The sequence below is a fragment of the Vulpes lagopus genome, chromosome 7, assembly GCF_018345385.1.
Source record: "Vulpes lagopus strain Blue_001 chromosome 7, ASM1834538v1, whole genome shotgun sequence".
NCBI lineage: Eukaryota > Metazoa > Chordata > Mammalia > Carnivora > Canidae > Vulpes > Vulpes lagopus.
In genome coordinates, this window is record NC_054830.1 from 2,488,017 (window position 1) to 2,515,077 (window position 27,061).

Sequence of the window (27,061 nt, forward strand, 5' to 3'; positions counted from 1 at the left end):
CTTCTCTCAACGTCACAGACCTCAGTCCAAGATTCTGCTGTTTTTTTTTTTTTTTTAAAGCATTTAATGTTTTACATGAGAAAATAACACGGCGCCAACGAGCCCGGGAGGCCCCGCAGATGGAGTCCCTGGGCCGCTGGAGCTAAGGCACGACGGGGGGCGGGGGCGGGGGTGCTGGTGGCCGGTCACAGGTACACGGGCTGCTCCTGGCCCGTGAGCAGGCGGTAGGTGGCGGCCGGCATGGTTTTGATGTGGACCTAGGGGAGCAGAGAGGGGGGCCGGTAGTTCGGGGGGCCCGCGCTGGCAGGAGCAGGGCCCCCCGCCCCGGACCCACCCGCCGCCATGCACCTCTGTGTGGGCCTCGGTGAGCAGCTCAATGATGCGGGCGTGCGGTGTGGCCACCACGCTCTGCCCGTTGATCTCGATGATGCGGTGCCCCACGCGCACGCCCCCGCGCTCCGCGATGCCGCCCCGGAGGAGACTGCAGATCTGTGGGGTCGGAGGCGCCGCGCTGCTCAGGCGGCCGTGCTTGGCACGCCCCCCCCCCCGTCCCTCCGTCCCCCCCCATCCGGGGCTGGGGTCTCACAATGCCGTCCTCCACGCAGAAGCCCAGCTGTTCACGGGCGTGGGGCCGGCGGATGATGGCTGTGGTGACTGGTGGGCAGTGGATGATGCTGAGGGTGACCAAGGTCTGCGACTTCACCTCCTGGGCAGGACAGGAGCTGTTGGCCTAGCTGGGCCTCCGGGGTGCTGCAGGGCCTCTCGGGACACCGCAGCCCCTGGGGGCCTCAGTTTACCCACTCTGAAATGAGAGCTTTGGAGTCGAAGCTCTAGATTCTAGAAGATGCCTCAAGGAGCAGTTAGAGACACAGACTCAAGCCAGGAGGCCTCGGGTCGGAGGGGTGACCTCTGCTCCCGATCTATGGCCTCAGTCTCCCCGTCAAGAGCAAGCTTCCAGCAGCGCCTGCCACGCTCAAACGCTCGGCAACACGCCGCGTGGATCTGCCCTCCTGACCTGCCTGGGGCCCTCCCCAGCTCGGGCCTCAGTCTCCCTATCTGGCAACAAAGGTCAAGACCCAAGAACACGCGGGCTGCCTCGTGGCGGAGGAAGGCTCCTGGCCCCGCACCCAGCCGCCTGTGTTCGAGTCCTGCCCTCACATCACCAAGGTCCCCCCTGGGCCGGCAACAGCTCCCTCCCCAGGAGTCCGTTCCCTTGGGTGTCCGGGAGCGGACGGGACAGCACGGTGCACCTCGGCCCTCTGGAGCGCGCCAGGGAAGGGCGCCCCGCTCCCGGGGAGGACTCACACGGACAGCGGCCTGGCAGGCGGCCAGGGGCAGCCCCACCAGGCTGGTCCCGTTGATGGCAGTGAGGCGGTCCCCGATGCTGAGGGCCCCCGAGCGTTCGGCGGGCCCCCCGTGCAGCAGGTTGGCGATGACGGCCGTGGGCAGCAGGGAGCCCCAGCCCGACTCCACCAGGGCCACGCCCAGGCCCTCACCCCGGCGCTTCTCGATGACCACCTGGGAGGGCGACAGGGGGCGGGGGGCGGGCGTGAGGGCCGCGCATGGGGGGGCTGGCGGGGCCACCGGGCCGCTTGCTCACCTCTCTGCAGTTCTCGCTGTTGGAGAAGTGGTCGAGGTCCCCGTTGTGCAGGTGGCCGGGGCCCGCGGCGCCCTGGCTCTGCGGGGCGCCCACCTGGCTGGGGTCGATGCCGCTTTCCCGGAGGAACTGGCTGTAGGCGGCGGCGAAGGCCTGGCCGATGGCCTGAGCGATGAGCTGGGCCTGCGAGCCGACGGGCAGCGTCCATCCGGGGGGCGTCCTCAGAGCCGCCCTCCCACCCACCAGGGGACGGTGCGGTGGCCCCGTGGAGTCCAGCCGGGGCGGGGGCGAGGGGGGAGAGGGAGGCAGGAGGCTGGCCCAGGGGGGGGGGGGGCACGGTTCAGGGGTCGGCCCACGGGGGGACCAGGGGCTGAGGGGTGGTGGGCGGACAGCGCCGAGGACCAGCGGGAGGACACTGGGGCCCCCGGTGGGGGGCGTCCGGCCCAAGTACCCCCCCACGCTCACATCCTCTGAGTGGAAGACGTGGCACAGCATCTTGTAGAGCCTGCGGCTGCGCGTCTGGGAGGCCGGCCTCCGCGCCAGCCGCCGCCGGGCCATGAGCACCAGCACGCTGCCGATGTCGGCCGTGTAGGAGATGGTCTGCAGCGCGTGGTCCATCATCGCCTCCTGCCGCGGGGGACAGCACGCTGGGCGGGCTGCGCGGGCCCTCGGCGGGGACCCCCACGCCCCGCAGGCCCGGCCCGTACCTGGGAGTCGGCCGTCAGGACCTTGACCCTCTTGGTGGACACAAAGAGGTCCACTTCTGTCATGGGCTGGGTCTCCCCGTCGGGGGCCTGTGGGGGCGAGAGGGAGGTGGAGGCCCGCCAGGACCCAGCCTCTAAGGCGCTGGGCTCCAGGGGCCTCGGGGACCCGCCCGCCCCGGGGACCCCACCTGCCCAGCCCTGGCTTCACCTTGACCCGGTCCATCGCCTCCCGGGCCTGGGCCATGCGCGTGCTGGGCGGTGGGTTCCGCTCGGACACCAGCTGCGTGGAGCCCAGGTATTTCGCCCCAAATATGACACCGTCCAGGAGGTCTTCGTGGTCACAGGGACCAGGTACTGGAGGCAACAGTGGAGGACGGTCAGCCCCCGGGAGGCCCCCGCCACGCGTGTCCAACCCCACGGGCTCGGCCTTGGGTCCGGGCTCCCTCGGCGGGCTGGAAGCACAGAGCCCTCGCCACGGCTTAGCACTCCGGACCACACAGGTCCACTCGCTGTTCCAGAACCGTCCTGTCAGCAGGAGCCACGGACAGGCAGCTCGGCCCTCAGAGGTCTAGAGCCCCTTGCCAGCTCGGGCTCCATCCATGGCTCAAGGACCCCGGGGCAGGAGACCCAGTTTTCAGGGGGCCTCCGAGCGCCTAGAACCACGGCAAGATCTGAAAACCCGCTCTAGCACCCAGACACCTCCACCCTGTGTTTTTTCTGTGATTCTGTCCTCAGGCGAGAACCAGGCAGTCCCATTTCTAAAACCAGCAAGGTCAGAAAAACCACAGTCAACTGCACTCAATGGTTCTGGAGCCCCCCCGGATCAATCCAGAGCCAGTTAGCTTTGCCCACTGTTCTAGATTTCTCCTTCGTCAGCCCAGGACCGGAGACAACTGTACTCCATGGTTATACAACAGCCCAATTAGGGGTAGAGAGAGACAACGTCCCCCACGTCCAAAACTCACACACCATCCAGAACCCCAAATGGCCCCAATTCGTGGTTCTAGAGCTCCTCGACAGTCACAGAATTCTGCAGGGGTTCTAGAAACCAGCACCGCTCCAGAACCACATTTTCCCCAGGCCGTGCTTCTGTACCTTCTTAACCATGATGCGCTGGATAGCTCTTGGCTCTGCTTCTAGAACATCCTCCACCAGCTGGACACCTCAGCTGTACCCAGTGGTTCTAACACTTATCCGAGTAGTCCAGAGACGAACGACTCTGCTCACGGTTCTAGAATTCCACCAACCTAGCCCAGAACCACACCGAGTACTCTGCCCTCACGGCTCCCGTAACTCCCTGGGCTGCCCAGAACCAGCCAGCCCTGCCAGTTCTGAAAGGTCCAAACCCGGAGCCGTTGCCCCTTGGATTTAGAACTGCAGGTACCGGCCCCTGCTCTGGGTGACGTGAAGTGATTTAAACCACAGCCAGCTCTGCCCATTATCTTTCGTGACCTAAGCATTCTGGAACAACAGACGACTCTGCTCTGGGGTTCTAGAACTGTGCCATCGAGCACGGTAGCAGCCAGGCACATGTGCGTATCGTGCACCTGAAATGCGGCTGGCCCAGACTGAGAAGTGGTGTGAGTGTCAAATGTGCGCGGGGTTTTGAAAATTTTATATGAAAAAAACGTAAAATAATCATAAGATCTGGATTATATGTTCAAACAACATCTGAACTATACTGTTAGGGATGCCTGGGTGGCTCAGTGGTTGAGCGTCTGCCTTTGGCTCAGGGTGTGATCCTGGGGTCCTGGGATCGAGTCCCACATTGGGCTCCCTGCCTGAAGCCTGCTTCTCCCTCTGCCTGTGTCTGTCTCTCACGAATAAATAAATAAAACCTTAATATATATGTAAAAATGTTATTGATCTTACCTGTATTTTTTTTTTCAGTTTTCATTTTTATTTAAGTCATCTCTACACCCAACATGGGGCTTGAAGTCATGACAACCATGATCAAGAGTCACAGGTCCTCTGACTGAGCCTGCCAGGCGCCCCATGTTTATTTTTTTAGAGCAAGTAACTAGGAAATTAAAAGTCACACATAGGGGGCACCTGGCTGGCACAGTTGGTTGAGCGTCTGACTCTTGATTTCAGCTCAGGTCATGATCTTAGGGTCCTGGGATCAAGCCCGGGAACCGGGTTGGGTTCAACACTCAGCAGGGAGTCTGCTTGGGATTTTCTCTCTCCCTCCGCCCTTCCTCCTGCTAGTGTGTTCTCTAAATAAATAAATAAAATCTTAAAAAAACAAACAAAGTCACAGGGAGCCTGGGTGGCTCAGCAGTTGAGCATCTGCCTTCGGCTCAGGGTGTGATCCTGGGGTCCCGGGATCAAGTCCCATATCAGGCTCCCGGCCTGCTTCTCCCTCTGCCTGTGTCTCTGCCTCTCTCTCTCTGTGTCTCTCATGAATAAATAAATAAAATCCTTTAAAAAATTTTTAAAAATGGGATCCCTGGGTGGCGCAGCGGTTTAGCGCCTGCCTTTGGCCCAGGGCGCGATCCTGGAGACCCGGGATCGAATCCCACGTCGGGCTCCCAGTGCATGGAGCCTGCTTCTCCCTCTGCCCGTGTCTCTGCCTCTCTCTCTCTCTCTCTCTCTCTGTGTGACTATCATAAATAAATAAAAATTTAAAAAAAGAAAAAAAAATTAAAAAAAATTTTTTTTTAAATAATTGGGCAGCCCCAGTGGCGCAGTGGTTTGGCGCCACCTGCGGCCTGGGGCGTGATCCTGGAGACCCGGGATCAAGTCTCACGTCGGGCTCCCTGCATGGAGCCCACTTCTCCCTCTGCCTGAGTCTCTCTCTCTGTGTGTCTCTATGAATGAATGAATAAAAAAAAAAAATCTTAAAAAAAAATTAAAAATAAAAAAGTCACACATCACTCACATTTTGATTCTACTGTACAGCGTGACTCTAGAACTGATTCCTCTAGAATCGGAGAGCCATGTCCACAGCGCTAGAACACCCTCTGATCTAGAACTGTAGATAAGTTCTATTCACTCCACGATCATGAACACTCCCCGTCTAGATAGCTCGGTGTCATTCCAGAACACTGCCAGCCCAGGTTCCTTTAATCTAGAACCACAGGCAAAATGCCAAATTCTGGAACTCCCTAGGTGAGTCATAGCCCCATCCATGATTCCAGCAACTTCTTAGAACTGTGAGTTCAAACTAACTCTCCTTCCCACAACGATAAAACTTGCTCTTTGACTCACAGCCTCAGGTAGTTTGGGGGGGAAATCCTAGAACATTCCAGGTGCCCAGAATTGGTTCTTTCCATGCTCTCAGGGCAGAGATTCACAAACCTTCTTTTTTTAAAGCAGGTTCCACACCAAGCCTAGAGCCCGAGGTGGAGCTTGAACTCACAGCCCTGAGATCAAGACCTGAGGTGAGATCAAGGGTCAGACACTTAACCGAGCTACCCAGGCGCCCCAAGATCAGCAAACTTCTTATGCCGGGGGCCAAACCAGTAAATATGCTTGTGCTTGTGGGCCAGATGGTCTGTGCTGCAACTGTTCGACCCTCTCTTTGTTAACACGAAAGCCACCGTAGACAGTATGTAAATGAATGGGCATGACTGTGTCTCAATAAAACTTTATTTGTGGACACGGAAATTTGAGTTGCACATTGTTTTCATGGATTGAGAAATACTATTCTATTTTTCTCCAACCACTTAAAAACGCAAAGGCCGCTGTTAACTCACAACTCACGTGAGAACAGGCGAGCTGGATTGGATCCGCAGATGGCTGTAATCCGCCAATCCCTGCTCTAGAACCCAGTGCTACAAATGCCACACCTGCCCTTCCATCCCCTATTCGTTCTAGAACATTCTCGCCTTTCTCTCTCTCTCCTCTCAGACCGTCTGGAATCTACTCAAACCAACCTCAGAGCCTCTCTAGAAGCAACTCCTTACTGGCAAACTTTTGTGCCACTTTGGGAGCGTGGTGTGGGCTATTCTGAAACTGCTACGTCTCTAGGGCCAGGGTGGGCAGGACACTCACCCTCCTGGAGGGCAGGGTATGGCACCAGGGTCTTGGGGCTCTGGAAGAAGATAGAAGAGGGGCAGGACTGAGTCCCCTGGCTTGGTTCCTGGCAGCAGAGGCGGCCTGGGGGGCGGGACAGGCTCTACCTGGGCACTGGCAGGCGGTTCTTCAGGAGCAACCAGAGGTACCGTCTCCAGCCAGGGTTCTGGGGAGCTGCTTGAGCTCCTGCTGCCACCCTGCTCGGCAGAAGCTCCCTCCGCCCATTCCGGGGCACTGGTATCTCCATCCGGGTCCTCGGGGGGCTGCAACAGGCGAGGGGCAGGGTCTGGAGGCTCCTTGGGACAAGGCTGGGAAGGAGGGCACTCCTGGCACTGCAGAAGGCTCAGCAGGTCCTCCCGGCCCGCCTCTGCAGACAAGAGCCCATGGGCATCAGCAACGTCCTGGGAAGCCAGGCCGTGGCCCGTGGCAACGTGCAAGGGGCAGGGACGTCCATCCGGGGACAAGCCCACCAGATCACCAGGCAGGGCCTCAAACTGCTGCACCAGGTCCTGAACACTTGGCCCATCGAGTTCCATCTGACTCAGGCTGCCGGAGCCTGCCGGCACCGGGTCCCACTGGCAGGTGGGTGTGAGGTCCTGAGGGGGTGACAGGGTGTCCCTGGGCTCCTCCAAGTCCATGGCTGGAGGGGCTGAGGGAGACTGGGAAGCCGTCAGGAAGTCCATGCTGGGACCGCAGGCTCAGGTCAGCATCTGAAAACACAGGTTCAAAGATTAAGATTCCCCGAGTGCCGCCGGGGTGCCGGCTCTGGGAGGCCGTTCCTACAGAACAGGTGCACAGGTTAACCCCCACATGCCCTGCAAGGAAGGGTCCGCTGCGATCTCCGTTTTAGGGACGAGGAAACCCAGAGCGGCCCAGGGGGTTGTCAGGCAGTGGCTCGCGGGCGGCGAGCCGGGGGTGCGTGTCCCCGCCCGTGGGCCCCGTGGGCCCCGTGCCCCAGGCCTGGCTCTTCCAAGTCTCCCTCCACCGCGACGTGGAACCCAGGCTGCCTACACCGACCCGGCGGGCGCAGGCACCCGGGGCCTCGGCCTCGGGGCCCCAGACCTACCACCTAGAGATCCAAGCCGCCGGTCCCACGCTCAAGATCAAGGCCGGACTCCGACCCGGACCTCGAACCCAGCCCCGAAGACCGAACTCCAGCCCGGGGCTACGAGTAAGCCCCCGGGGCTCTCGCGGACCCCCAGCCTCAAGACCTCACAACCCTTCCGTCAGCCGCCGGCTCCAGACCCTGCTCGGCCCCGCCGGGACACTCACCTCCCCAGCCGAGGTGGCCTCAGCCCAGAGCCCCACGCCCCCGGCCCGACCGTCCCCCGGGGTGTCCCCCTCGCAGATCCCCGGCCGCGGCGCCGGCAGGTCCGTCCGCGCAGCGCTCCGACCCACTGGGCTTGCGCGCGTTTGCGAGGCCTGCTGGGAAATGTAGTTCTCCCAGCCAGCAGCGCCGCGCCGGAACTCTAGGTGTCCGGACCAAGGGTTCGCATCCCGAGCCTCAGTTTACACAGAGTGGCAGCCCAGGCTGGCCTCTGCTCCTGTTTCCTCCGCCACAAAGCGGGGTGGTGATCGCTGCCCATTATTAATAATGCCGCGGCTGCGGGCATTATTCCAAAGGATGGCAGATGGGAAGAAACAGGACTGGGAGACATTAAAGCGGAAGGCGGTCCCTTTCGACGAGAGGGACACCGGAAAGCAGCGCGGGGACCCTAATTGTAGACGGACTTCCGGTTTCGCTCACAGCTGGGAAGCGGAATGGCGCGTCCTGGCAGGATTTGCCGTCCTTGCGCTCCGCTTCCGGAATTATAAACCGGAGATGATAATAAGAGCACCGACCTCCTACTTGTGAGCATGAAGCGGGCTCGAGCTGGTTACGGATTTAGCAAAAGGAATGGGATATAACTAGTCTATTAAGTATTGCCTAATTATTTTGGGGGCTTTTAGTAATTGCTGATTGAATAGAATCAGGCATGCATAAGGCGTGATCTCAAAGTGGGTGATAAGCAACCCGAGAAGGGCAGTAAGTAAACGAGATGTCTTTTGAAAGTCTCATACAGTAACAGGGTGTCCGTAGAAGTTTAAAGAAGACTCAGGGAACGCCTAAGACTGGAGAATACTACATTTCCCAGAAATCTCTAGGAGCCTACAACTCCCAAGCACCCCCTGGCCGCTGTCGTCTCCCGGAACAAGTGCACGTGCCGGCAGTCGGCGTACGTCATGGCGGCCAGACGCCTCCTTGGGGCTACGTGGAGCTGGGCCCGCTGGCAGGCCCGGGAGCCTCCGGCCCCTGCCGAACCTGGAACACTCCTCGTTCGGGGTTACGCTAAGAGACCGGGTGAGCTGGGTTAAGAGGGACCCGGGTGAGAGGTTTGGGACATTGGGGAGTTAGTGGTGCGCAGGCGCTGGCTTGGGAGGTGGGTCCTAGGCTCCTTGCGCAGGCGTAAAGAGGTCGGCCCGGAGCTCTGTGCGCAGGCGCAGTGCGAGGTACCTGGGAGGTGATCGGACCCACTGCGCAGGTGCGGGGTGGGTGGATGGATGCACGGATGCGTGGATGGGTGTGTGTGTGGCGGGGGGTGGGGTCCTCGTGAGCTTGGGTCCCAGGCCTGGTTGTGCCTTCCGGGCACCGTGTGAACCCGAGCAAGTCGCCAGCGGACCTCGAGGACGCGGCGGGGCCCCGCTGAGCATTGGGCACCGAAGCAAACCCCAATCAGCCGGGTGTAGCCTCGCCTCGTCTCCTTCGTTGGGAGAGACTTGACAGCATGTTGGGCCTGCGAGCGTCCGAGCCCTTTCTCCGTGACGCAGACGGGAGGAATCAAAACCATTGGAAAGCGGTGACCTGGTCCCTCCAGGCCTCAGTGTGTAACACAGTAGCCACGTCCCACCGAAAGTCATCTTGGGCGCAGCAGACAGTCCGGTCAGGGGCCCCGGGGCCACCGGGGGGAAGAGGGAGCAGAAGGGAAGGTCGGGCTCCCGAGGCCGCAGCCGGCAGAAACGACCCTCTCCCACCCCGCAGTCATGAAGGGGGGCAAAGGTGGCAAAGGCGGCGTGGCCAGTGAGGCCCTGAAGGACCCAGACGTGTGCACTGACCCTGTCCGCCTCACCACACACGCCATGGGTGTCAACATCTACAAGGACGGCCAGGACGTGGTCCTGAAGCCAGACGCAGAGTACCCCGAGTGGTGAGTGACAGGGCTGGAGAGCCGGGAGAGTGTGATGGGGCGAGGGTGGCCTGGCTGAGAAAATCTAAGGTTTCCTAGGGTTTCCCTGGGGAGGGGAGGCGGGGCTCGGGACCTGAGTGGGCGGTAGACGCGTTAAAGGTGGAGGGAACAGCCAGTGCAAAGGCCCTGGGGCAGAACTGCACTTGCTTTGTTAACAGCAGGAGAGTGAAGGTGGAGAATAGAGGGAGATGGGGTGAGGGTGCGGGGGGCGCCCAGCGGGGAGGCAGGTAAGATTTTGCTCTTGGCCCCAGGACCAGTAGCAGGGCACTGAAGCCATTGACCCACACTGATCCTTAAAGCCGGGGAAGCTTCAGAGAGGTGTGGGTGGGGAGGTGTCCCCCGCGGACAGCACAGGCGATGGGCAGGAAGCAGAGGACGCGGTGCGTGCCCACCACCCAGACCAGCGCCAGCTTTCCCACAGCTGGGAACTGGCGCAGGATGGGGTGGGGGAGCCGTGGGGGTCGGCCCGCCTCCCTGATCCCCGCCCACACGGCGGCAGGCTGTTCCAGATGAACGTGGGGCCCCCCAAGAAGCTGGAGGAGCTGGACCCTGAGAGCCGGGAGTACTGGCGGCTGCTGCGCAAACAGAACATCTGGCGTCACAACCGGCTGAGCCGGAGCCGGAGGTTCTAGCGGGAGGGGGCCGGCCGCCCAGAGCCCCCGGGGCCTCCCCCGGCCCTGAAGGACGACCCAGACACACGCCACGTCCCCACCCGGCCCCCACACAGGACTTGATTTTCCTGAAGAGAACAGAGTTTTCTGAGGACAGAGGAGGCCCCTGACCTGGCACCTGTGTGGTCCCTACGGGCCACCCCCTGGCAGCCCTGGATGCTGCTGGGTGCTGCGGGGGGTGTGGGCGGGGGACGCCTCGGCCCCATGGCTCCAGGGGCAGGGTTTCCTAGACACGTCCCTTCCTCTGGGTTGCAGGGGACTCGCGCCTCCAAACTAGCGGGACGTGAGAGTCTCTGAGCTTCAGAAACTCCGTCCAGGTGGGCTCGGCCTTCAGGCACGCTGCACTCGGGGGCTTCGGTGTCCAGACGTGCGGCTCCTTCTGGCTCTGGTCCCTGTAGCCCCAGGGGGTAGTTCTGCGGGGTGAGGGGGCTCCAGGACTCCCGGCTGACACCCCTGCCCAGTCAGCAAGCCCAGCCACAGGGAAGGCACTTCCTTTTCCTTCCCATGAGTCACATGTTCTCTGTGTGGGCCAGTCGAGCCCAGGGACCTAGGCCTCCCCTCCATCCTCCTGTCCACCGCCTAGTGCCTGGGTCTCAGCCTCCCCTGCGCCCACCCCACCGGGAAACGCCCCCGGGAGTCTTAATCTGGCACCATGAACCCGACCCTGAGTGAGAACCCCGGCTCCCGGTTCCTGACTCCTGGCAGGGGCCCGGGGTGAAGCCTGGTATGTGGTTGCAGGGGTGGCAGAATGAGGGCGCCACCTGGGGGCTGGGCCAGGGCCCCTCCAGGCTCCTCCGCACCCTCTTGGCTCGCCGGGTGGGCGGGGCCGGGGGCTAATTCTAGTCCCGGGAACCCGGGAGCCCTCATCCTCTTAGGAGGACTCTGCCAAGCGGATTATCTGCCCTCCCTGGTGGCCTGCCCAGAGCAGGTGGAGGGTCCCAGTCCTCCTGTGGACCTCCATGGCTCTCAGGGTAGAAACAAAGCTGTGGCGGCCACAAGGCCTTGCCAGACCTGCCTCCTGTCCCCACCCCCGTGGGCACCTCGCTGGCTTTCCTTCAGCCACAGGGGCCTCCTGGTTGTTCCTCCCACACCCCAGGCCCGGTACTACCCCAGGGCTTTGGATGTGCCATTCCCTCTGCCCGGTGGCTCTTCCCCCGGTGTTCTCTTGGCACCCTCTTTTACCTCCTCCGGTCTTCTGATGTCACCTCCAAGAGCCCCCCCCCTCCCCCCCCGTAAACTGCTCTTGTGCCACACACTCTAGTTTGCCTTTTGTGGTCTTATTTCTTCTCAACACTTAAACCAGCTGGTGTTTTATGTATGTGTGCGTTTATTTGTGTTGTCTTCCTCCCACTGGGGCGGGAGTTGCACCAGGGCAGGGATTTTTGTCTGTTCACCCATCACATCCCTGTGCATGGACGAGTAGGTGCATGGATGGGGTGATGGAGGGGTGGGTGGCCGGGTGGGTGATGGAGGGTGGGTGATGGGTGGGTGAGGGGGGTTGGTGATTGACCCGGCTGCCACGACGTAGAGAAGACATGGGCATAGGCTCATGTGAGTTGCCCAGTGAGACGAGATGAGCAGGCCAGCTTGAACCCGGTGGGTGCGCACCGGTGTGAGGACCCAGAAGTGGTCCTACAGTCACTTTGTGGACAAAAAAGACCTCAAAAGCAGGGTGCTCGTCACTTGCGACTTCTGCCTTTGAGCCCCTCCCCTCCTGTTCTGACCCAGGCTGCCCCGTCCCCTGGGGAGATCCGCTGTTGTGCTGAGACTAGGCCAGGCCCGAGCCTGGTCACACCCTGTTCTGCCCTCGATGCCTCCTAGTCCTGGAGTCCAGCTGAGTTCTGGGAAGGGTGGTCAGCAAGCCTGGCCTCTGGGCCTCGGTTTCCTCCCCGAGAAAGCAGCTGTCTTGAGGGTCAGGCGATGGGCCCAGGACGGACACACGGTGAAAGACGCCGGGGAACGTGCGCCGCCCCGGCTGTTCTTGATCATGTCTCGGAGAGCGGGAGGCCTGGGAGCTGGGGCTCGGCTGGGGAGGAGCAGGCGCAGGCGGGGGGCCGGGGCGCAGTGAGTCCGTGGCTTGTGACTGCAGCCTTGCTGTCCCAGAGCCTCCCCCCACGCCCGCCCGTCTGGCAGATGGGGAGGCCGAGGCCCCAGGCCGGGCCACTTCCTTCCTGAGGCAGCGCGCATCTCCCTGCAAGGCAGGGTGAGGTGAGGGGGGACCAGCACGGGTGGGCCCGGACAGGCCGAGACAGGAGGGCTAGGCGGGCCCCACACTCAGGCCTGTGGCCAGGCCCTGTCCAGAGCCTGCGCGTGCTCCTTGGCCAGCAGCCGCAGGGACGCCTCCTCCAGGGTGAAGCCCTCCGCGAAGGCCGGACCAAAGGCGTGGGGCCCGAACGACGCCTGCAGCCCGGGGCCCGGGGCCAGGAGGCGCGGGAGGCCCGGCACGGCGGGGGGTGCGGGGCCCAGCCAGGGCTCCAGGGGCAGTGGCATGGCTGGCGGGCGGGCAAAGGGCAGCGACGGGGCCTCGGGGAGCCTTGGGGCTGCCACAGCCCCAGAGCCTGACTCCAGACGCTCCTGGCGGCGCCACTTGGCCCGGCGGTTCTGGAACCACACCTGGAGGTGGTGAGAGGGGTGCTCCCAGCTGAGGGCCCGGCCAACCCTCGCTCCACCGTGAGCTTCTTGGGGCTCCCGCCATGCGGGGTCCTGCCTGCTGCTGTGCCTCAAGGGGATGGTGTCTCGGGAGAAGGCCCCCCCAGGGCCCCCACCAGGTCAGCTGAGGTCCCCTGAAGCTTGGCCCTCGACCTCAGCTGGGGATGCCCTGCACGGGCTGCGCCCCCTGGCCCACCCCCTGGGTGCCGGCAGGATGGGAACCCTCCTGTGGCACCCCTCCACAGCTGGTGCCCAGAGAGACACCCACCTTCCTTCCTTCCTTCCTTCTTTAAAAGATTTCAAGTACCCTTAGACCCAGCGTGGGGCTGGAACCCCCAACCCCGAGATCAGGAGTCACTTGCTCTACCTGCTGAGCCAGCTGAGCCAGCCGCGCCCCCGACCCTTTCTGCTTTCTAACTGGAAAACCTGCGCTCTGGCGCCAGGGTCCCAGTCCCACATCCCCTCCTTCCCGGATGTCCAGGTCTCCCGCCTGCACGCCGGGAGGGGGCCTGTCGGGCTCCCGCTCCTCCCGGGGCCGCCGGGCGCCCTCACCTGCACGCGCACCTCGGGCAGGTGCACCTTGGCCGCCAGCTCCTCGCGGCTGTACACGTCTGGGTAGTGCGACGCCTCGAACGCCCTCTCCAGCTGGTGCAGCTGGTACGTGGTGAAGGTCGTGCGGTTCCTGCGGTGCTTCTTCTTGGGGGTCTCCTCGCCGGGGCCCGGGCCCCCCGCCTCTACCGGCGGCCCCTCCCCGGGGCTCAGGAACATGGCTTCTCCTCGACCCCTGGGGGGCGGCAGGGCAGGGGGCGGTGAGGCGGGCCCCGGTCTGCCTGTCCGTCCGTCCGTCCGTCCGTCCGTCCATCCCTCCACCTGTGTCCCCTCCCGCCCGAGCTCTCCCTCGTGGCCTCCGGCCCCCACCCCCACTTTCGTCTGTCCGTCCGTCTGTCCGTCTCCGGGTGCCTAGGACGCCGCCCCCAGAGGCCCCTGGCCCCACTCAGTACTCACCGCCGCCGGCAGCCCCTCGGCCCCCCAGCGTCCACGCGGGCCCGGCGCCCCGACTGCTGCTGGCCCGGCCCTGCCAGACCCGAGGGGGTTGGGGTCCGGCGAGGAGATTAGCGCCAGGTGATTAATCGGGGCCCCTCCCGCCCGGCTGGCCGCTCTGAGCTGCAGGGGGCGGGCACGGGACGGGGGGGGGGAGGCTGGGCTCCGGAGGGGTGAGCTCCCCTCACCGTGGTACCCGGCCAGGGCCTCCCCCTCTCCGGGCCTCGGCTTCCCGAGACCTACCTGATGGGCTCCCACCGGGCAAGGGGGGATGAGGGAGCGGGCGCCGTGACTGCGTACAGGGCGTGCTCGGGGAGTGTCCACTGCTACTGGTTTTATCAGCTGGGGCCAGAGAGGTGCTCTCAGCCACACAGGTGCTGGGGGGCCGTTCCCGTCGGCCCCGGACAGTGAGCTGACCAGGGAGTAGGGGGCATTGTCGCTGGGTTTTGAGGAATGAATAGAAGTTCACTCTGATTTCAGTGGACATTCTTGAGCACGCGCTGTACACCAGGAACTGTTCACAGCGGTGAACACAACACACACAGACTTGGAGCTGACATCCTAGTAGGGGAGGTAGACAACCAGCAAATAAGATGCAGAGCGGGTCAGGGGGTCACAGGCTAGCGAGGAAACGCAAGCAGGGGAGGGAAGGGGGAACAGAGGGTGGGCTGTTGTAGAGAAAGTCCTTGGAATGGGGGATGGAGCAGGAGGCTAAGACTGTGGACACAACGGGGTGGAAGGGGAGGGTACTGGGGAGCCATGGGAGGTCATGGAGCAGGGAAGGGACGCAGTCAGATGGCATTTTGGGTGAGTATGTATTGTGGGCAAGATGGGAGGCCAGGAGGAAGCTGGGGCCTGAGCAGGGTGAGGGCTGTGGGGATGGAAGTGGGGGGATGGGGGGCAGGGGAACACCCCCAGGGAGAAAGTTCGGGGAAGAGGGAGGAGCTGGTGATACCCAGGCCCCTGTTTTGGGGACAAGTGGATGACTGGATTGTTCCAGAGGCTGAGCAGGTTCCATGGAAGCCCCTGAGCCTGATTTACTCCCCCCAAAAGAGCCTGGGGCCCAAGGGGAGGGGAGAGGAGAGGTGGGGGCCTGGGGGGGGGGCCAAGAAAATGTCTGATGGATTTAGTGACACGGAGGACAGGAGGGAGACGGTGTCTGGCGCGAGGCAGGAGGCCCTGGAGGCCGAGCACGGACCAGGGAGCAAGTGGGGCGGGGAGAGGGCACCTGCCAGGGAGCAAGTGGGGCGGGGAGAGGGCACCTGCCCTAACGGAGGCTTCGAAGGGAGGGGCCCGCGGGAGGGAGCAGCGCCCCGTGCACCCGCACACCCGGTGGGGTGGCCGCCCAGGAGGGGGTCCACGGCCTTGCACCGCCAGGATGCAGAACCAGCTGTGGGTCCGGCTGGGGGGGTGCAGGCAAGGAGGCCCTGGAGGACACCCTGCCCCGGGCGGGAGGGCCGCAGGTGCTCCCCGAGGCTCCCTGGGACCTGCCCCGTCGGTGAGGGGGGCTCGGGGGGCTCTGGGGCCAGGGGCACGAGGCCTGGGGTGGGGGGCGGGGGAGGCTCCCTGATTCCCTAATTGCTTCCTTGCTAACGAGCTGCTCTGTTCTCAGGCCCCAATTAGCTAATTGGCCCGGGGAGGTTAAGAGGCTGCAGGAGGATCGGGCGTTAGGCGCAGGGGCTTTGCTGGCTTAGCGGGTGCGGCTGAGGGTGCAGACGCTGTGTCAGCTTAGAGGACCGGATTAGGGGCGGGGTGGGGCGGGGCCCGGTGTCCCCTCCAGCTGGATTAGCTGGGGGTCAGGCCACTCTCAGCCTCCTATCCCTCCACCCGGAAGGGGCTAGTGGGGAAACTGAACCCAGAGGGGGGCAGGACTTCAGGGGGGCACTGCAGGAGGTCAGTGTGACCTTGGGAAAGTCGCCGGCTGAGGCTGTGTCAGGCGCAGGCGGGTCAGCCACCGTGGGAGGGTGTGCTGTGGGGTGGGGCCCCTTCCGGCGTGGGGGGTTCCTGGGATGAGGGAACCCCTGGGAACATCAGGGGGTGGGGGTGATGTGGTACACTGAGCACCAGCTGTGTGCGCTGGATCGCTGGGGTGAGCCTTCAGGTCCCTACCCCACCCCGAGGATGCTGGGGTGCAGGGGGGGGACTGACCCCCATGTGTCCCCCATCCCCAAAATGCTATTCATTGGGGACGGCTGGTTGCCACAGGTCAGGGTCAGGGCCACAGAGCGGAGGGTGAGTCAGACTCAGACCCGGGGGTGCAGGCCTAGGCCCCAGCCCCCGAGTGGGTGTAGACGGGGGGGCGGGGCCGGTGCTCCTCAGCCCGACCCCCACCTCCCCCCGAGTCACTGGGTGGTACCGAGCACCCCCTGGCAGGCCACCGCAGGGCAGAGGCTCCCCAGGCTCCCACAGGCCCACCCTGAGGGGCAGGGGCGGGGGTGCTGGAGCCTGGACCTCCCGAGGGTACGACGACGGCGGGAACCACAGGTGACAGCAGGCCTGTGGGGGGGCTGTGGTCCTGGCCGGGGGCTCCATCCCTGCGCACCTGTGTGCCCACGGCGGCTGCAAGGCCCCGGCTGGGGGACTGATCGGCCCCGGGCCGAGTGATGGGGGTCCCCTGGGGTTAACTCCTGGGGTGAAGGACGCCAAGGGTTGTAGAGAGACGCAGACACCCACAGTCCTTGGAACCAGTCTTTATGGAGGCGCTGCCCCGGGCCTCCCTGGGTGTGGGGTGCCCACGGGCTGCCCGGAGCCCCATGTGGGCGGCTCCCCAGCCCTGACCCTCCCGAGGCCTGGCCCCGCGCCCGCCCTGCACCCGCCCCGTGCCCTCTGCTCTCTCCTCTGGGGCCTGCGGCCCCCGGGCAGGGTCAGGGCTCCTGGCCGCGCGGCAAGGGGGAACTGTCCGTGTCCTGGCCCCCCACCGGGGCCGGGGCCCCCACGCTGCGCAGCTCCCGGGCCAGCTTCTCTGCCAGTTTTCGGAAGGGCGGCCGGCGGGCAGGCTCAGCCTCCCAGCAGCTGCCCATGAGGGCATGGATGGGGCCCGGGCAGCCCTCGGGGGGCTCCATGCGGTACCCCTTCTCCACGGCCTCGGACACCTCCTTCAGCGACTGTGGGCAGAGGGCACACCGGCATGGCGGGGGTCAGGGCCTCGGCGGCCAGACCTGTGGGGCACCCGGCGCCTCCCCGACACCCCACTCACCATCTTGGGGTATGGAGCCCGGCCGTATGAGAACACCTCCCACAGAAGCACCCCGAAACTCCAGACATCCGACTTGCTGGAGAACTTCTGTGGGGCCCAGGATTGGGGTGAGGAGGGCCCTGAGGGGCTTGTGCACCAGTCCCCTGCCCAGGGGACTCGGACTGCGTGCGGGGTTGGGGGGGTGTCCTTGTTATTCTTGGCCTGGCATGGAGCCCGTCTGTTTCAGAAACGGGGAGACAGAGGCCCAGAGGGTCCCACAAGCAAGAGGCCAGACTCAGGGTCACACAGTGGGCAGAACTGGGGCTTCAGGGGTCCCGGGGGCGGAGGGGCGCTCACCCCGTGTTTGAGAGCCTCGGGTGCCGTCCACTTGACCGGCAGCCGGCTTGAGTCCAGCCCCTTCCGCTCGGCTTTGGCCAGACCGAAGTCACTGACCTTGGCCACCAGGTCCTCGGAAACGAGGATGTTGCGCGCGGCAAGGTCTCGATGCACCAGCTTCTTGCTCTCCAGGTACTCCATGCCCTCAGCGACGTGCCTGCAGCGGTGGTGCGACGCTGCCAACGCCCCAGGCCAGGCCGGCCCCGCTCCGTGCCTCAGTCTCCCCCTGACCTGGGAGGGCCCCCGTCCCCGCGCCCCTGGGAACCCCACTCACAGGGAAAACTGCAGGAGCTGGGAGGTGCTCACAAGGGCCCGGCCTCGTGTCCGCAGAAAGTTCACCAGGTTGCCCTGTGGGGAAGGGAAGTGGGTCTGGGGGCCTCAAGCCACTCTGCGGCCCCCCAAACCCTGATGGCACCTCAGGCCCCACCCCCACCTTGCTCACGTGCTCCATGACGATGTAGAGCCCCTGGTGCAGGATGACGCCCAGCAGACGCACCAGGTTCTTATGCTGCATCTTCCTGGGGGGCCGGCAGGCGTGCCGTGAGGGCGCGGCTGGGACCCCTACCCCGGGACGCCCGCCACCCACCCCGCGACCCCCGGACTCACGTCATGACCGCCGTCTCGTCCAGGAAGGCCTGGGCCGTCACATCGCACTTAATGTTCTTCACGGCCACCTTCTGCCCCAAGTACTCGCCCTGGAGGACCGCTGGGGGGGCGGGGCGTGGGGACAGACAGATGGAAATACCCGCTGCCCCGACCCCGCGTATACCGGCGCAGCAGTGGGGAGCCCCTCAGCCCCCGCGCTGCTCAGAGAATCACCGGGGCGAGGTCTGCAAACTGCAGCCCTGGGCAGAGCCGCCCCGGACAGCGGGGCCCCTAAGTTCTGAGCGGGTTTCGCATTTTTAAATGTTTGAGAAAAAAAATCAAAAGAAGACTAATACTTTGCAACAAATGAAAATTTACACAAAGTTCACATTTCAGCGTCCAGAAATAGTTTTATCGGCACGTGGCCGCGCCCGTTCATTTCCTGCCACAGAGGCAGAGCTGGACACACATGACACAGGCCGTGGCGCTCAGGCCCCGCTCCAAGCCCCAGAGCCTTCCAGAACAGTCTCCAGGGAGTGGCGTTCCAGGCGTGGGGCCCGGAGGCATGCAGGCACCCCACGGCCCCGAGCGGACGCCAGCCCCCCTCCCGGAGCAGGTGGTGACACGGGGTGGATTAATCCACCCCTAAACCTGAGCGCACCCCCCGCAGCCCCCGACCCGGGCCTCCACTCACCTCCAAACTCACCCTCTCCTATCCGCGCGCCCAGCGTCAGATGCTGCAGGTTCAGTAACCAGCCGGCTGTGGGGTGGGGACGGGCTCAGAGGGGAACGGCCCCCCACAGCGAGGGGCCGGGTGGTGTCCCCCCCCCCCGTTCGGGTGGCTGCTGCTCCTGGCGGTGGCCCAAGGGCTAGTCCGGGACACCCCGTCCAGCGCTGGAGAGCAGCAGAGCCCGTGGGCCTCAGGGCCCGAGGAAAGGGGCTTGGGGAGGGTAAGGCCCCAGCCCTGCTCCCCAGGAGCGCCCACCCGGCCCGGGGCGTGCTGGCAGCCCCGTTAGGGCCGCCCCTCTCTACCTGGGGACCGCGGCCCTCCACGTACCCCAGGGGCTCCTCCCTTTACAGTCCTTTGCTCTGGCCACCCCGACACAGCAAAACAGCAAACAGGGAGACTAACGCTTCTGGAGTCTTCCGACAAAGGTTCCAGAATCTTCCCATGCTCTACGTGGTCATCTGTGGTCCAGCCTCCCTGACCCATGCCTCAGACATGCCCGTGTTCTCCCAGCCTCTCTCCTCTAGTAGGTTCCACGGGCCGCTTCCCCTTCCTCCCCAAAGCGCCCCCTCCACATCTCGAGCCTTAGTTGCAATCAGTCACCGGGACACCAGCCTCCCCTCGGGCCCGACCCTGACACGGGAGAGACGTGCTTCCAAGGAGGCAGCGAGGACCACCGGGTTCAAGGGTCAGGGCAGTGGCCGTGGACGGGCCTTGCACATGAACCAAGAAAGATGGCTGGGCCACGAGGGAAGGTTCTAGAAGGCAGGGTGGATTTTCACCGTAGAACGTCCCCTCGGGGGGCACCGAAGCAGGGGTCGGGTGGAAGGGGAGTGCCCCCCAGGGAGGAGGTGGTCTGATGGCCGGGGCTGAGGCGGCCCGTGGCCCAGGCGACGGGGGGATGACGGGCATGTGCCAGCAGCCGCAGGCGTGGGGATGCGCTCCCTCGGGCTGATGGGTATCTGTGGGCGCCCCTGCCCGGCCCGGGGGCTGCCCCCCGCCTTCCGCTCACAGTGCCAGGCACCGGGGCCCAGTGGGGGGCGGACCCGCACCTTTGGCCAGCTCCTCCTCTGCGGACCTGGTGCCCTGCTTCCTCTTGGGCTTCACCAGCTTCGTGCAGATGGCTCCCTTGTCCTTGCTGTAGTGCTGCAGGGAGGGGCAGCGCGGGGGAGCCGTGAGGCGGCCCCGGGTGCGGGGGACCCTGCTTCTGCGCCCCTCCCCGGGGGGTGCTCTCTGAATGGGGTGGGCAGGAGCTGGGGAGGAGAGGGGTTTGCTTCCCACTGGGGGAGTTGGGCTGGTTTCCATGGGAACGGAGAGGATGCTAGGAAACCGGAGGATCCTGGGGAAGGTGGGGCGGTGGTCTCTGGCTTAGTGTCAATTTGGAGGTTCCTAGGGGTCCCCAGAGGAGCCAGCCCAGCCCAGCCCTAGAGGTGGACGCAGAGGACTCAGACCACCTGTGGGGTTGCTGGGCTGTGGAGACAGCCCCTCCTTCCTGCCCTGCGACACATGCGGCTTCGGGTGCCTGGGGCCCACCCGGTTGCCACAACAGGACAGGGGGGCCCTGGGGTCCCTCCATCTCCACAGCTCAGACCACACGGCTCTGGGGGGCCCGGGCCCCGGGGGGCCGCACCTCCACCATGTCCATGAGGTTGCAGAAGCAGACGGCCTCATCGATGGTCAGGTGGCCGTCGCGGTGCAGCACGCGGTAGTGGATGACATCACGGCCGAAGCTCACGCACAGCACGTAGTCGCCGGGGTGCCGCGCTGACTCGCGCACCAGGAACAGCCCGTCCTCGGGCGGCTGCAGCTGCTGCACGGCCTCCTGCCCGGAGATCTTGCCGTGGAACCACCTGCGGCCGGAGGTGGGAAGGGCACGATGGGCAGGTGGGCCAGGCCCCCCTGCCGCCTGCCCCGGGGCGCCCCGCGACTCACGGCATGAGGCTGAGCTTGGGGTCGGCCGACAGGGCCTCTCGCTCCCGCAGCGCCCCCGCTGCCAGCAGACCCTCCTGGCCGCTGGCGTGGTGCTTCGCGCGGTACCAGCTCTTGCTCTGCCAGGGAGGGAGCCAGGAGTCGGTGTGTGTGTGTGTGTGTGTGTGTGTGTGTGTGTGTGTCAGGGCAGGGGTGTCCTGGCAGAGACACGTGTCCCCAAGCGCGCCCAGGCCCTCTGGCCACCGCTCACCTCACAGGCCTCCAGGATGGTGACCACGTCGCCCTTGCGGAAGGCCAGCTCTCCCGGCTTGGGGCGTGTGTGCTCACACTTGGTGATGCATTGGGTGCCTGGGGCCCAGCGCCTCTGAGAGGGGGTGGGGGGCAAAGGGGCATGAGGGGGAGGCCCAGGGAGCGGAGGACAGGGGATTTGGGCAAAAGACGGCAAGGCAGAGACAGAAGGAGCAGAAATCAAGAGGGAGCAGCCAAGGCAGAAACATCAGTCACAAACCCAGGTACCCAGCGCAGAAAGTCAGGAAGGAAAGGTGACACAAGTGTCACACCAACCGACAATGTTACAGCAGGCAGCGTCTTCCCGAAGGGGGCAGGCGTCACCGAGTGCAGCCCGGGGACAGGGGGCTAAGGTCCCTGGGGGGGGACTGAGCGGAGGACCAGCCGGGACACAGGCCCCGGGGTTGGGGGTACTCACCGTTGGCATCCTGGCTGAGATGCGCGTGGGGTGCCAGGCACGGAGGAAGTGAGGGCTCACCTGGGGGCGGGCAGAGACCAGCTGCAGAGACCAGCTGCGGAGCCCAGACTGGGGGCCGGCTGGGGCCCGGGGCCATTCCTGACTAACCACTTCCCGCCCAGGCCTGGCAGAGGCAAGCAGGAGGGCATCCCCGTGGGGGCCTCCAGGGGGTGGCTCCCCAAGCCCCCTGGGGGAGGTGGTCTCTACCCACAGGGGTTCCTTATCACCGTCGCAGCCATGGAACCTCTGCGAGGGAACCGCAGAGTCTAGCCCCGCCACGGTCCCGAGAGGGAAACGGAGGCCTGAGGTGGGCACGGAGCAAGCGGCCACCGGGTGGGCAGGGGTGAAGCGCCACGTTCAGGCCCCAGCAGGCACACGGTGGGTGGGGGACGCGGTGCCACCTAATCGAGTTGGTTCTTCCTCTTTTCTGCTAAGTGGGCAGGAGCAGGGCAAGGGAACAGGATGATTCAAGGTCATTCCCAAGTATCTCTGAACCTAGGGTGGGGCCCGGGGGGGGGGGGGGGAGGGGGCATGCAGCCCCGCCGGGCTCCTCTGGCCCTCGGCTGAACCTCTCCCATGCCCCCCAGTCCCGATGCCAACCTGGGACAGACACGCGGGTCTCACCACTGCTGGGTGGGGGCTTTTCCAGGCCTTTCCTCCTGCACGGACCCCACAGCAGGTGGCTGGGCTGCGGCGAGGGTTGGGGGCGCGAGCCTGTGCCCCTCCAGGATTGCCCCCCTAAGTCCCCAGCCCCCCGCCCCGTGTACTCACACGCATACTGATCCATGTACACACGAGCACACACAGAAACACACGGGGCTTGGACACAGGTGGACACAGGTGCCCACAGGCGCGGGTATGCAAGCAAAAGCCCGTTCACCTAGAGACAGGTGTGTACACTTCTACACACGTGTACACGCGGACAGACTCGGCCAGCCACGCGGGTACCTGTCCCCCCAGCACACACGCAGCCCCGCATCGGACACCTGGGCGCCAGACCCCGGCCACCGGGGCACGCAGGGCTGCACGCAGGGCCGCGCACACGCGAGCGCCCCTGCACGTGGACGCGCGGATACACACGCCGGGAGCTCGCAGCCGCGCACGCTCGCGCCCAGAAGCCCCCACCCGGCGCCCGATGGCCGCGAGGCACCCGCCGCCCCAGCCGCGTGCCCGCCGCGCACACCCGCCGCGCACACCCGCCGCGCACACTCGCGCGGGGCGCCCCTCCCCGCGGCCCCCTCCCCGCGGGCCCCCGCCGCGGCCCCCCCTCCCCCGCCGCCGCGCTCACCTGCTCAGGGGGCGCCCCCGGGCCGCGCCCCGCGCCCACACCCAGGAGGGCCCCCGCGCGCCGGCTGCGCACCCCCAGGCAGCCCCGGCTGCACAACTTGGAACAAGTTGCTCCGTTTCCTCATTTTGGGGTGGGGGGGCAGGGCCCGGGGAGCGGGGGAGCGGGAGGCGCCGCGGCCGGGAGCCCCCGCGGGTCCTAGCGCCGGCCGCACTGCGGTCTGCTCCGCGCGCCGCCGCCGCCGCCGCGGCCCCTCCCCGCCCCGCCCCGCCCGAGGCCCCCGCGCCGCCCGCCCCGCCCGGGGGGGGCCGGGGCGCTCGCCAGCTGCCCCCCCCGCCCCGGTGCCGCGGGGCGCGCACCCGCCCACCCTGGAAGCCCAGGCCGCGGGGCGCGGGGCGGGTGCCGCGCACGGGGCGGGGGGCGAGGCGGGCACGGGAGAGTGAGCTGCCCGTCCGCGGAGAGAAGCAAGCCGCAGAGCCCGGACGCCGCAGGGATTCCACCGCGCTCGCTCACCTCCCTGCCAGGAGGGTCGTTGGCGTCTGGTGCAAAGAAGTGCTCAGAAATGCGGCTGGTCACCAGCGCTGTCAGGATCGCCAGCAACAGCAAGGGGATGTGGGGCCCCGGAAGAAAGGTCACGGGGAACCGGGGAACCCGAGGCCTCGGGCTGCAGCGGCCGCCTCGGAGGGCGCAGTGGAGCCCGCCCGGGTCAACCCGCTGTGCCGGGCTCGACCTCCCTCCGCGGGGCCGCACCGGCTTCGACCTCGACCTCGACCTGGCGACCTCGCGCAGCGGTTCACTCGCTGCCCATCTGGGGCCGCGCACTGGGCCTGGCCTGGGCGCCCAGCGAGCTCTGCTTCTCCTCGGGGAGTCCGCTTGGACCAGCAGGGAGCTGGCGGGAGGCGGTGATGAGCCAGGACGCCCGGGAGCCTGAGTCCTGTGGCCCCAAGATGCCCACTTGCCCAAAAGGCTAAGTAAATGTCTGTGCTCTAAGGCATCATGTGGTTTCTCAGAATAGAGGCCCAGTTGCAGAATTACAAAACATCCCTATTATGGAATATTATAGAACAAAAACTAGGAAATCATGTGTATCAAGGTTCTAGAATCAACAGTTGTCGAAAACCACCCCCACCACCCCCACGGCGTGACACAACCCAGACAGCACCACCCTGTCGTGTTATACAGGAGAGCGTAAGTCCACAGGGAAAGTTCTAGAAGGAGACCCTCCAGCCGGCACCAGGGTTATCCCAGCGAGGGCGGGGGGGGGGGGGGGGGAGCCCCGGGAGGGAGCTGTCCTTCCTTTCCTTCCCGGTGGTGGAGCTCCCAGAAGTGGTGGTGTTGGCAGGGAGGGTGCCCTAGCATCTTCCTGCTAATAAGCAGGGCCCCCCAGGCTTCCCGGGCTCCCCGGGGCCGGCAGCTGGGAGTCCTGGGGTCTCGCCCCACCTCCCAACCACAGGCACTGCTGCGGACCCAGGGCTGGGGACCCTGCCACCAGCATTCTGCTGGGTCACGGGGCCACCATATATGGCAAAGCATCATCACTTGCCTGAAATAGAAACATCGAAATAGCCACAGGAAGCCCAGCAACACCAGTAGATTCAGACCAGAGTCAGAGGTCCCACGATGGGGTTCGCCTGCTGTCGCCTCAGCAGGGACAGAGCCCGTGTGTAAAGCTGGAGGAGGCCCTGGCACCCCAGGGAAGCTCTCTCCTTGACGCTGTCAGGGGGGCTGGCTTGCTCCCTCAGTGAATCAATACTTGGTGTCTGAGTGGTACCCGCGTCTTCCCCGCACCCCAGGGACCCTTGTCCCACACTCTGGAAGGCCCTACCCCAGAAGGAGGGATCAGAGGGCCCACAGGGGCTGGACTGGAGAAAGACTTCAGTGGGCAGCACCAGGTTCCCCAATCTCCAAAGAGGGATGACCTGGGGTGCAGGGGGCTCCCCAGCATACAGGCACCTGACTCCAGGGAGCTAGGTTTGAGTCCATGGCTTATTTGGGGTGAACTCCCCATCCCCGAAGGCATTCAAGCGTTGGCCACTTTGAATCTCAAAGACAAAGATGGGAATTCCAGGCCTCAGAGGTGGGAACCCCTAGTTTCTCCTCCTCCTGCCAGGAGCGGGGTGTGGGGGGACTTGGGGGACTTGCCCCTTCCTCTGCCAGCCTGAAGCCAGGCGGCAGCCACACCAGCAGGCTGGACTCCAGAGCTACCGAGCCCCGCGCTGCTCACCCCCGATATTTCTGTTCTGTCCATGTGATTGCGGAAAATCCCTGACGCCCCAGGCCACCCGCTGGTGCAGGCTGGTGACACAGAAGCCCCCCCCCGGGCTCCCTAGTTGCCTCCAGTGTTTCTCCTTGCCATCACTCACCTTCCGCTGGTGCCCAAGGATGAAGATGTGACCGCGCGCCCCCGGGCCCCGCCGTGAGTCCTCCCAGAGCTCCCCGCCACCGAGGCGCTGGGTCTGGCACTCAGAGCTCTTCCCGTGCAGGAGTTTGCGTCCCCTTGTGCCACCTGTCCCTTCTGCCTGCAGTGCCCTGCCACCTCGCCCGGCCGGTGTCCCCCCCTCATGCCCCCCTCAACTGGCAGCATGTCGGTGAAGCCTTCTTGGATGCCCGCGCCCTGCTCACAGCAAGACCCGGCTCCCAGAAGACCCCCCGCGGGAGGCCCTGGCCCTCTGGTCTCGCTGTGTCGTGCTGGCCGTGGACCTGGCCTTGGTGACCGAGCCCTCGGCCCACCGGGGAAGGAGCCCAGTCCCAGTGATGTGGGAAACAAAGGCAGAAGGAAATTATTCCATTTCCTTACTCCCTACAGCCCGCTGACAAGTCCTTGCAACATGCAGAGCGACCTTCCTCGAGGGACTCGGCTGCCTCGATGTGACACTCTGCCAAGGGCAACAGGCAGCCCTAGCCTGACCCCAGGACCCTGTGCATCTACTCTGACATACAAAAATCTGGGGGATCCCTGGGTGGCTCAGCGGTTTAGCGCCTGCCTTCAGCCCAGGGCGCGATCCTGGAGTCCCGGGATCAAGTCCCGCGTTGGGCTCCCGGCATGGAGCCTGCTTCTCCCTCCTCCTGTGTCTCTGCCTCTCTCTCTCTCTCTGTCTATCATAAATAAATAAATCTTAAAAAAAAAAAAAAAAGAGCCTGTCCTCTATTAAAAAAAAAAAATCCCTTTGGAAACTTCCTTTATCTTTACCCCCCAAGATATCACCCTCCAAACGATCATCCGCCAAGCATATGACCCCCGCCCCCGACGTCTATCTGAAGGGTCTCATGACTGAGTTTTTACTAAATAATAATAAATGATCTTTCCCAACAATAACTAGCCCCCTCGGGATCTGGGAAACCTTGTTCCCAAAATACCTGGGAGGCTTACACTCTCCCTAACCCGCTCTCAGCTTGAGAGTGTATCATGGGCCATCCTCCTGACCCCATAATGGGCAGCTCTTTCTGCCCACGGGCCCCGGGCCTCGCACTTTAATAAATCCACCTTCTTGCATCAAAGACGTCTCAAGGATTCTTTGTGGGCCGTCGGCTGCGAACCCTCACGTCTCCCCTACATCAGCAAGACGGCAGGGGCTGAATCCTGCAGGAAGAAAGAATGCAAATCCTTGGATCCTGCCAGAGGTCACGCTACGACTAGTGCTGGAAGCCACTGGTTGCTTTTTGGGTTGCTTCTGAGGCGGGTTTCCGCGACCTGCAGGCAGAAGGAATCCTAATACCGAAAACGGGGCCGGAAGTAGGGCGGTGGAAAGGGGCAGACTCCAGGGTGAGGAATTGGAGAAGCTGATTAGATTTCCCTCAACCCAGTCAGGAAGTGGGGTCTCTTGGGCGCTCCCTCCCAAGATTCCATAAATCTGCCCGCCACCCATCCCTCACCTGCGGCAGAGGGACCCCCCGGGACCCCTTTCCCTCCCGAACGCTTTTCCTTCTTTATTTCTTTATCCAAATCTCGCTCTGCTTCCGTCCTACCTTTCTCCTGTTTGGGCTGTTGCGATCTGTATAACCCCCTGTTCTCCAAACTCCTAGCGATTCGGGTGGGGAGTTGGGGGGCCGATCCCCTCCTTCTAGAATTGGAGCAGCTGAGTTCCAGCGAGGCAAAGCGACTAGGCCCTGCTCACGCAGCTGGCCGGGGCTACACATCAGGCCTGCGGACTCCACTCAGGGGCCTGTAAGCTTCTCAAAGGCAGAGCTCGTTTCTTCTTCTTTACTAATACGATGAAGGTCAACGTAGGCAATGAACAGGGGGGGTCATGTGACCTGCCCTTCACAAAGTGCATCGGTCAGTTACGGACGGAGGACCCCCAAGTGCGAGAGGCTTG

At 64.3% G+C, this 27,061-nt stretch overlaps 4 protein-coding genes across 11 annotated transcripts; 1 reads left to right on the forward strand and 3 right to left on the reverse strand.

Moving 5' to 3' along the window:
* Nucleotides 1–56: 56 nt before the first annotated feature.
* On the reverse strand, nucleotides 57–7,745 carry APBA3 (amyloid beta precursor protein binding family A member 3). 2 transcript variants are annotated; one of them, XM_041762908.1, is made up of 11 exons: nucleotides 7,591–7,745; nucleotides 6,426–7,028; nucleotides 6,298–6,337; nucleotides 2,510–2,655; nucleotides 2,305–2,391; nucleotides 2,063–2,224; nucleotides 1,601–1,780; nucleotides 1,306–1,518; nucleotides 587–706; nucleotides 349–489; nucleotides 57–257 (listed from the first exon to the last, which is right to left on the reverse strand). In XM_041762908.1, the coding sequence occupies exons 2-11, from the start codon at nucleotides 6,999–7,001 to the stop codon at nucleotides 186–188; spliced, it is 1,737 nt and encodes a 578-aa protein (XP_041618842.1). In that variant the 5' UTR covers nucleotides 7,002–7,028; nucleotides 7,591–7,745; the 3' UTR covers nucleotides 57–185. The 2 variants fall into 2 exon arrangements, with proteins under 2 accessions (XP_041618842.1, XP_041618843.1); XM_041762909.1 differs by having other exon boundaries at nucleotides 69–257; nucleotides 349–511.
* A 305-nt stretch (nucleotides 7,746–8,050) lies between these two features.
* MRPL54 (mitochondrial ribosomal protein L54) lies at nucleotides 8,051–10,332 on the forward strand. Its single transcript, XM_041763869.1, has 4 exons — nucleotides 8,051–8,169; nucleotides 8,372–8,659; nucleotides 9,338–9,503; nucleotides 10,042–10,332. The coding sequence occupies exons 2-4, from the start codon at nucleotides 8,542–8,544 to the stop codon at nucleotides 10,172–10,174; spliced, it is 417 nt and encodes a 138-aa protein (XP_041619803.1). The 5' UTR covers nucleotides 8,051–8,169; nucleotides 8,372–8,541; the 3' UTR covers nucleotides 10,175–10,332.
* A 1,316-nt stretch (nucleotides 10,333–11,648) lies between these two features.
* RAX2 (retina and anterior neural fold homeobox 2) lies at nucleotides 11,649–16,487 on the reverse strand. The gene is made up of 2 exons (XM_041763868.1): nucleotides 13,415–16,487; nucleotides 11,649–12,826 (listed from the first exon to the last, which is right to left on the reverse strand). Exons 1-2 carry the CDS (start codon nucleotides 13,628–13,630, stop codon nucleotides 12,488–12,490), a joined length of 555 nt encoding a protein of 184 aa, XP_041619802.1. The 5' UTR covers nucleotides 13,631–16,487; the 3' UTR covers nucleotides 11,649–12,487.
* A 91-nt stretch (nucleotides 16,488–16,578) lies between these two features.
* On the reverse strand, nucleotides 16,579–23,422 carry MATK (megakaryocyte-associated tyrosine kinase). 7 transcript variants are annotated; one of them, XM_041763863.1, is made up of 14 exons: nucleotides 22,749–22,937; nucleotides 22,232–22,340; nucleotides 21,422–21,481; nucleotides 20,966–21,079; nucleotides 20,719–20,834; nucleotides 20,417–20,636; nucleotides 19,839–19,932; nucleotides 18,766–18,819; nucleotides 18,081–18,180; nucleotides 17,908–17,992; nucleotides 17,749–17,822; nucleotides 17,436–17,631; nucleotides 17,100–17,186; nucleotides 16,579–17,007 (listed from the first exon to the last, which is right to left on the reverse strand). In XM_041763863.1, exons 2-14 carry the CDS (start codon nucleotides 22,235–22,237, stop codon nucleotides 16,768–16,770), a joined length of 1,446 nt encoding a protein of 481 aa, XP_041619797.1. In that variant the 5' UTR covers nucleotides 22,238–22,340; nucleotides 22,749–22,937; the 3' UTR covers nucleotides 16,579–16,767. The 7 variants fall into 7 exon arrangements, with proteins under 7 accessions (XP_041619797.1, XP_041619796.1, XP_041619794.1 ...); XM_041763862.1 differs by having other exon boundaries at nucleotides 17,917–17,992; nucleotides 18,754–18,819; XM_041763860.1 differs by having other exon boundaries at nucleotides 18,754–18,819.
* Nucleotides 23,423–27,061: the final 3,639 nt, after the last annotated feature.